General features: G+C 44.3%; 1 protein-coding gene across 1 annotated transcript; it reads left to right on the top strand.

Annotated features, from left to right (window-relative positions):
• The first annotated feature begins 6,520 nt into the window (after positions 1 to 6,520).
• On the top strand, positions 6,521 to 8,268 carry LOC128748854 (galactose-specific lectin nattectin-like). The gene is made up of 6 exons (XM_053847876.1): positions 6,521 to 6,641; positions 7,299 to 7,361; positions 7,480 to 7,495; positions 7,583 to 7,665; positions 7,731 to 8,058; positions 8,137 to 8,268. Exons 1-5 carry the CDS (start codon positions 6,558 to 6,560, stop codon positions 7,941 to 7,943), a joined length of 459 nt encoding a protein of 152 aa, XP_053703851.1. The 5' UTR covers positions 6,521 to 6,557; the 3' UTR covers positions 7,944 to 8,058; positions 8,137 to 8,268.
• Positions 8,269 to 9,152: the final 884 nt, after the last annotated feature.

Genomic DNA, 9,152 nt, shown 5'->3' on the forward strand with positions numbered 1-9,152 from the left:
GAAGCTTCTTCATGGGCATCTGGAGACTAGAGTTGAATGACAGTACAGCACACTTCTCTCCAGGGGTGGTGTTCCTCCGCTTTCTCTTAGTTGGTTAATGCAAAACTAACTGGCTGTCTTATACCATACTGGGACTTTTATTTTTATGGGCAAACATCACCACCATGTGGCCATAATGATCCTGTACAGAGTTAAATAAGCCATGTAGTCATCCAGAATATACATGAGCTATGGGCCGCTCACACACAGGTGTTTCAACTAAGGTCACCTTTTGTAAATGAATTATTTAGTTTTTATCATATGACAATTATGTTACGATCAACCTGTAAGGATGACGTTTTACTGAACTAAAGATTTCACAACATACAGATGCGTATTATATTAAAGGTGGTGGTGAAAAAAAAAAAACGCTACTTTAGCAACACTGCATAAGCAACATTTAGACCTTTTTTAAAGAAGAAAATAAATGAAATGAATTCTATTGCACTTGTTTGATTGAGAAAATGTGCCTTGTTTAGAAGTTTTGAAAATGCTGTCAACTTGACCTGGGACCATTTCAACACCACTTTTGAATGAGTGGTTTTAACTGCGACTGTCTTCATGGGGTTAGTATAAAAATAGACAGCAGATGTTGTGTTTCATTTGTCGTGTGGCCTGAAACAGTCTGTAACTACAGTTGAATGTAGCTGCATTATTACTGATGTCATCCAAGTGAAAGCTCAAAGTATTTATTGAACGTAAATGTATTGTATTTAACTGATCACTGAAATCTGACCACAACTTCTCAGGTTTGTGTTGAACTTATTAACCGATACAGCATATTATCTATCTTCTTGTCTCTAAAAAGTCCCTAAAATCGACCTCTAGCACTCCAGGAACATCAGCATCTGCAGCTCCCTCCATCTAGAATGGACTGGAAATCGCAACATCATGATGTTAACTTCAAAACCTGAATAACAAATCTCTTCCGGAGGAGGTGTGGTGAGGAACAACAACAGCACGGGGGAGGAAATCCACAGCATGAAAAACACCCCAGTTTCCCCGGCACTGCTGTTTGCCTCGTGTTTTTCTTTGTCTGCCTTGTTATGGAGTTGTACGTTCATGTCTCCCGTGGGAAGCCTTGCCAAGGTGCAGCCCATCCATCACCCTAATTGGTGGTGCTTAGCAAGCCAGCGTTGGACAGAGAAACTCTTCCACTGCAGAACCAGGGCTTTCAAACCAAAGATGGATGGTGATGATAATTGACGGCGAACAGATGCGATTATTGCAGTCCTGTCTCTTCATGTAGCAGCCCTCCCTCACACTTCACCCACACAGAGTTGAGCAGACCAAGTACTGGCAGACTCAGCGGGGAGAGAACCAGAAGCCGCAGTGTCTGGTTGTAACAAGATTACACGACTTAGGACGTTTTTCTTGCGGTAAGCTGCTTGTTAATGGGCGAAGATGCATCAGTGCGATGCTAGAGATAATAGCGTCGCTGTGGAAAACAACACAGCACAACGTAAATATCACGGTATGTTTGTGAAGAACACAAAGAGTGGAGTACAATCGTGAGGTACACAGCAGGAAAACTCGGCCTTGCAGGTCGGGTGAAGGAAAATAAGTTTCCCTCTCATGGCTTTTGTGGTTAATGCCATTTTTTTCAGACATAAATGAAGTATGAACATTCAAAAAGTTGTTCATAGTACACTCACGGATGTAAACTGCTTCACACTGACATCCAAAACACTGAACTCATGCATCACTGCTCTGGCTTCATTCAAAGTTGTAACACTACTGTTGAACACAACAGACCCAGCGGCTCATACTTGAGTTGGTCAGAGTGGATGTGACACAAAGCGGTCGATCATCCAGTATTATCTATTTTCTCCATGACCATTTTGGCCCTGGTGGCGTGTGGTGCCAGCGTCGCTCTCTGCTGTCGTGTTTCCCGTCGTGTTACACTTCTGCTTCCTTGACACACTTGTTTTACACGCGCTACACGCTGCTGTTTTAATCCTCTCCTCCGAGAGCGTTTCCACACGGCTGCCATGACTGAGGTTCCTCTGGTGTTGAGCTCTATTCTGTATCCCCCCTTAGTGTCCCACAGAAAGGTCCTTTATATTTGCATAGACTAGATGAGAGCATGATGCAAGGGGGAGCAGCACCATGACAGGATTCACATCCTGCTCTGGACCTTTGTTTTGAAAGTGAATTTGAGTCTTGATGTCACGTCTGAGGGGAATGAAACACCTGATGACCAACAGATTTGACCACATCCCAGGGGAACAAATTCTGACACTAACAACAAGCTGATAAAAGGTCCAAAAGAATTTGGCTGCCTTTGTACATTTGAACATGTTGACAGCACTTATGACGTACTGTATTTATTAAATGAGGGGCATACAACAAAGAAAAAAACTCAGGGTTTGGCGTATGGCGGCTACCACTCGCCTACATTCACGGCTAGTCCTGCTACGTGAAACTAAGGATATATGCAACCAAACCGATCCCGGTCGTAAGTCGGATGTTGCTTGTAGATAGTTTGGGATGTTTTGATGAGAAGAAAATATGTGATGTTTAAAACGTGCCAGAGAAACACGGTCTATGACGAAGACATGCTTCAGTTGGGTAACACTCCCCAGACATGAAAGAGTTCTGCTGTTTTATTCAGTTCATTTGAAGTCAGTTCATGAGGCTCAAATATTGTCAGGCAGTGTTTCAAGTCTGTCTGCACAGCACAGTTGTAAAGCAAGGTATGGTTTCCCACAGGCAACTGGAAAAGATATTTGATCATGTTGACACAGTTGTTTTAATGATGACCCGGGGTGCGACTACTGTGTCCCGGCAGTGAGGTATTGACAGAACAACGTCAGGTGAGGTCGGAATGAGAACAAACTTCAAACCAAATTTAATGATGGAAATGATCTACTAAAAAAAAGTCCTTATTTTGGATTAAAAAAGTCGCAGTAAGTATGTTAAAAATAAGTCAAAACGCTTTGTGGACAGCTGTGTTTTCTTTCCCCACAACAAGTGCCCATCCAACTTGAAGATTTAAATGTTGCTAAACACATTTGGGGAGCAACATCCATCAATTAGTTCCATCGTGCACCTTTAAAAAAATGGGCCCCATTTTTCTTAAAATGAATACAGGTTTTTTGACAGGGCTCCTGGGCAATTGTAGTTTCCAAGGAGGCCACGCTGGAGCTACTGACAGGGCTCCCTCAGGTTCTCCTCCCGCGCCTGCCCTCGCTGCACTGAATCACCAACCACACTGAAGCCAGCCTCCTCTCCCTCCCTCCCTCCCCCCCCCCGTATCCTATCTCGCTCTATCGCTCTTATCTGAGCTCCTCCGCCCCTCACCTCAGACAGTCCATCATTTGGGCAACACGACAGCGTGATTGTGCCGTCCGCCCGAGGGAGAGCCAGAATACCAGAATACTATCATCACTCCCAGGGTCATAATCAATAGTGTCAGTAACAGTGATGGCAGGCGGAGAACTGTGAATTGCTGAGGGGGACCTCGGAGATCATTTTACAGGGCAGCTTTGTCTCCTCGCTCGCTCTCTGGCTCTCAAGGATGTTAAGTCTTGCAAGCCTTTGCGCTCACCTGACACCTGCTGATGTGGAAAACACAATGTGTTGGCAATGAAGCAGGTAACTTAACAATAAGAACCAGTAAACTGTTTAAAGAATCTTCATGCACATGTTTTCTGTTTTGTTTTGTCGGGGTTTTTTTTGTCCTGATGCACTGGAAAGACCAAACCCATATTGGACACTTAGAACCGTAATATTTGGCAGTTTTTGGACAGACAGATAAATAAACAAGGCCTCAAAACCTGAGCTTTTCTTTCTGGTCTTCCTGCAAAAAACTCCTCCATCCTTCATTCTGAACAGATCTCAGCTACGAGACTATTGACAAGAACAAGAAACTGAGACCGCATCAAATCAGTTTAAAGGTCTGTGCATTGGTTTCCTTAATTTTCAGGTTTAGTTTTTGTTCCCCCAACTATTTTTTATCAAGGTTTTTTTTTTTTCCCCACAATGCACAAAATTCTGTCATCCATCGTATCCCCAGTTATTTTTCAGTAGCACAGAAAATTCTGACAGTCTTGAACCCGCACAGATCTGAATTACATAGATCAGCGCTTCACCCAAGATAAATGCATGAAGAAAAGCTGAGCTCAAAACAGCCAGCTGCCTTGATCTACGGTGGCCTGAAGTGGACAGAAAGTGGGTCTCGCTGAAGAGGGCTTCATGCGAAAGGATAAATATTTACAGATGTAAAAAAATAAAAGTATATACTTAAAACGTGGAAGAATCCTGTGTTTCCTTTGAGAGTTTTTTTTAAGCCACAGCCACATTAAACCCCAATGTCAGAACAAAACCCCCCTTTATGGTCCACACCTGAAGAAAATTGACAGTCATTGTGTAGCTAAACTTTTTATCTAGACAGTCATGTATTACTTTGACTTGTATTTACTCCTTTATTCAATCTTAGAACCAGTTAACTTTAGTTCTTGTTTTAAGGTTGACTTGTCCCTCCATAAATGGGGCCCCACCACAATGGATGTTTCACCCTGTTGGGCTGTGGCAATGTCTCACTGGTTCGCCGCCCTGCATTGAACCAAATAAATGTTTACCTTTAAAAAGGCCCTTAAGAACTCATTCATTCATTTGTTAACATGGACTGACATAAGGATGTTAGCAGGGAGTCATTCTGTCCGTCTGCGTAAATGATTTCAGGCAATTGAAGTCACCAGCCTGTGAGGAGAGCCCCCCGCAGGTGGTCCACCATATCATGTCACCATGTTGGCCAGGAGTGTAAGAACCTGAATTAAAAAGTGGGCCTCCCTCTACAAGCACTACGACAAGGTACTCCACCACAAAAGGAAGAAACCTTCTATGTCACGACTCAACTCACGACTGGAAACCCTGAAGACTGTCCAGGAAGCAGGGGTCTTCCCTACAGGAACCTCACTGGTTATAGCGCTTTTAGCAAATTCAAATATTCCAGTGGGTCACACAAGGATGCAAAGGTCGTCCCTCCAATGTTGTCCTTCAAGACATTCCACCGGGTTCACCTTCGTCTAAGTACCTTTGCGTCCTACTTTGAGCGTCCGTGTTCGGAGTCATAAAATCTTGAAACGTGAACATATTTGTTCTATCTTCAAAGCCTAGCTAGAAGCAGACCAAACCATGTGACGCTGTCTGTTCCTTCAGTGGCTGGTTCAAGGTAAGTGTGTGTTCCCGAGCAATGTTTGCCCGACAGCCTGCGGGTGCGGACGACTCGCAGTGACTCTTTCCTTCTCAGAAACAAAAGCTGAATACATGACTGACATGCAGCCTATTTGCCTGTAATATTGTCCACAAGACCATGTTGTCTTTGATCCTGTGACAAATCCTCTACTGTTCACGTGTCGTTTGATCCTAAAATCATTCAGATTAGCCATGTAGGCGAGTTAGCAGGCGCCATAAGGAAACTAGAGTAGAAGTGATTCAACAAAGGAGACATCATATTGCTCACAATTATCTGAACAATGGAGCGTTGTTACACTCACACAATGACAGAAAAGTATCATAGGAGTGTTGAAGAAAAGCAACTCTATGTTGAGAGAGAGATGTTACGGAGGTTGTTTGAAAGATCTCAACTCAACTGTGCACTCAACTTCATCTTATCTCCACTTCCTGAAATGATTTTTTTATTCAGGGAAACCAGCAACAGGCTGGCGTCAGGGTTTCTGTGGCTCCAGCAAGTCAAGAACAAGCACTACAACTTGCTTTGTTGTCAACAGTGTAGATATCTGTGTCAAACAGCATGTCAGTGCCACCAGAGTTGGAAGTCCTCGCGGTGAGGCTGGTTACACACATAAGAAAAAGCAAGTCACTGCGGAAACAAGGAGAGTAAAGGGAGACGTTTTCACCAGCGCCAGGTGGCGCAGGAGGCATGTGCAACATTTTCTTTCATTCTGCGAGCAGTGCTTGCTTTCCTGCCATTTAGTTAGCATGGTTTTTTGTCTCCAATTTTCGCCTTGAAACATCCAAGACTATCGTCATCCCGCCCACTTCCATGTTGAGTGTCGTGTTTTCCAGCTGTTGTGTCGTTCCTTCTTTTTATCTTTTGTTGACTGACTATGCAAGGACTGAAATGCAAGAGTGAGAGTTCAACAAAGGTTTAATCCTGGAAAGAAAAAAAATGAATAAAGGGAGCGCTAAAAGAAGGGCGAGTACAAAACTGTAACGCCACAAAACTCCAACTCCAAAACTCCAAAAAAAAAAGCACACAACTGGAGACTTCAACTTGACTCGGCGTGACACAGTATTTCCGAAAAGACGGTACACACTGCACACAAGTAGCACACAGAAACACAGGGGCAGGAGAAGAAAGCAAGACACCAGGTTTAGGCCCATTTATGGATCCGGATACGGACAGAGCTTTCTGTCTGTGCTCTGCTTTCATTTCATACATATTTCTCCACATTTCTACAAAGGACCAAACGGAGCAGTACCACCGGAAGCCATGGGGGGCAGTGTTGCTGTTCTTACCCGATACGTAGAGACACGAAGAAGACATAACAATGGCGGAAATTCTCCATCCTCCAGCCACAACAGCCTCACCGCCTCCTACAACGCTGGCTCTGTCTCTGTCTTTTGTGCAACAGGTACATGATCAATACTTATACCACAGTCGCCACGTTGGTTTTGGAGTTTGTGCTTGTCATGACCTAGTGATCTTGGGTTGCTCCCCCTGGTGGATGTATTGGTGAACAGCAATACCTATATAAACAGTACATGAAGGGTCTTTAAAGGCAGATGGTAGTGATGGGTAGATGAGGTATCATGAAATTTTACAGTGTCCTAATAGTCTTCACCAAAATAAAACAGGAAGTGGGCGAGAACTAGAGAACATAACTATAACGTAAAAAAGGAGGACACAGAGCAGTGGTCGGATAGAATCTTGATGATCGGGCGCAGCATTTGAAAAAGTGCGTTTAATGTTTAGATAGAAGCATGTTCAAACATAAAGATTCTTTGACATATTTATACAGATGTCAGAAAAATATGTCCACAAAAAGATGAAAGAGCAGTTCGTATTAGACATTCAAATTCATAATGTTGACCATGTTCCGTCATTTCACTGATCATATAGATCCTTTGAATGAGACCTGACAAATCAAACGGGAATCATATATATAAGGCTTCCCCTGCCTCACCAAGGCATCGTGTGACTGATCATATCAGCCAAGGTTTGCTTCCGTCCCCGTGCTTCACTGTGGAAATAGTGCCGTTTGAACTGACTCTGAAACTTGTTTTTACAGATGAACCATCTGTCTCTCACCGTGGTCCTTTGTCTGGCCAGCGCTCTGTGGATTGGAGCTGAAGTAAGTAAAACCTTGACTGAGTTAAAGAAAGAACTTGAAGAGAGAAAACTGACAGCAGAGACCTTCCCTCCGGATGAGAGTCTGGCTACTATAAATTCATTTCACATGTTTTCCACAGGCTGTTCGTGGGCGAGGTCAGTAAGATGAATCTATCTAGGATCTTCTAATCTCCTCCTCTGTGTACAGTCAATGCGAGCGTTTGTGTTTCCTCTGCTGATCAGAGTCATGCCCCGCTGGTTGGTCCCAGTTGGGCTGCAATTGCTTCAGATACTTTGGCAGCCAAATGTCCTGGGCCGACGCAGAGGTATGGAGAGTCCACGGCTTCATGAGGAGAACTCAAAACAAAGCACAATCTCTCACATCCCTCAGCACCACTGCATCGGACAAGGTGGAAACCTGGCTTCCATCCACAGTGACGCAGAGCATCAGTTCATCAGAGGCTTGATCCGAAGCGCTAGTGGAGCTGATCGCAGAACTTATGTTGGAGGCCACGATAGCTACAAGGCAAGAGATCTATCAGCTTTAGATCGCATCGTATTCCACTTTATCAATAAGACAGACGCAACTGTGCCTCACTATTAGGAGGGCCGATGGAGCTGGAGTGATGGCACCAACTTTGTCTTCCCTGGAGGATGGTACAGAGGAGAGCCCAACAACCACGGACGTGGTGAAGACTGCCTGGAGCTCAACTTCCACAGTACGTCTGACATACACTTCACACACCTTTCACGGCCATCCTTTGCTAAATGACCTGCATCTTCATTTGCAATTGCAGCTCGCGGCAATGACATCCCCTGTCACATCAGAAGACCCTTTGTTTGCTCCAAACCAATGTGATTTTCTGCCGGTCATGCCAATGACACCTTTCCCAGGTCTTGAAGCATGGAAAGACCTGATCCCATCTGAGTCCAGTAAACTGTGATGCATCCTAAAACCCAGTGTCTGTTGTCTCATTCTGTATTTCAGCTTAGTATTGGAACTGACTGGATCATCAACCAGGGATGGGGACTCGAGTCTGTCTCTTGGATTTGAGTCGCACTTAAGGCGCACTTATCTGTGACTTCACTTGGTGCCCAGTTTTTACTTCTGTATGTTCTGAACTGCCTGTTCCCTGACGCTCAGTCATCTAGCTTGCGTGCGCATGTCAGACATCTCCAAGCCCAGATAAGCAAACATGGTTCCTGTACGCACAGCCACAGTCGGTGGTGTCTGCACAGGTTCTGTGTAGCATAGACGTCTCAGCCGCATGGATCCAAACGATAATGTCACTGACCATTCTGTCTCTCACTTCACAGCAATAACATCAGACTACACAGTGCTGCAGTCTACAGCCACAGCTGTTCTGCTTGATGTCAATATTCATGCAAAATCTTCAGCTACTCTTCCATGAATACAAGCAGTTCATGAGCACCATAAACACAGGCATGCAACGTCCACGCATTTCATGCTAAACATGGCATCTGTTAAAAGGTTATTATCATTTATATATATATTCCGCACATGAATTATATTTTTAAAAATCAGTGTGGCTCCTGATGATGATGTCACAGTATATGCCTTCACACACCAGGTCAAGCCATCCTCACTTCACTCATGGTGTACCGTACTGACGTTGGGAAGATGAACTTTTGTGTCCAATACTGAAGAAGAAGGCAGCCTTCAGTGTTGCATGTTACGCAGAGGTGTTTCAATGGACTAAAAGAACGTTTTCCTTCCATAGTGTTCCACGCACGGAGCTTGTACTTCCATATATCTCCAGGCGCGGGTGTGGATCGCACATCATGAAGCGCG

The sequence above is a fragment of the Synchiropus splendidus genome, chromosome 17 (genome assembly GCF_027744825.2).
Source record: "Synchiropus splendidus isolate RoL2022-P1 chromosome 17, RoL_Sspl_1.0, whole genome shotgun sequence".
Taxonomy (NCBI): domain Eukaryota; kingdom Metazoa; phylum Chordata; class Actinopteri; order Syngnathiformes; family Callionymidae; genus Synchiropus; species Synchiropus splendidus.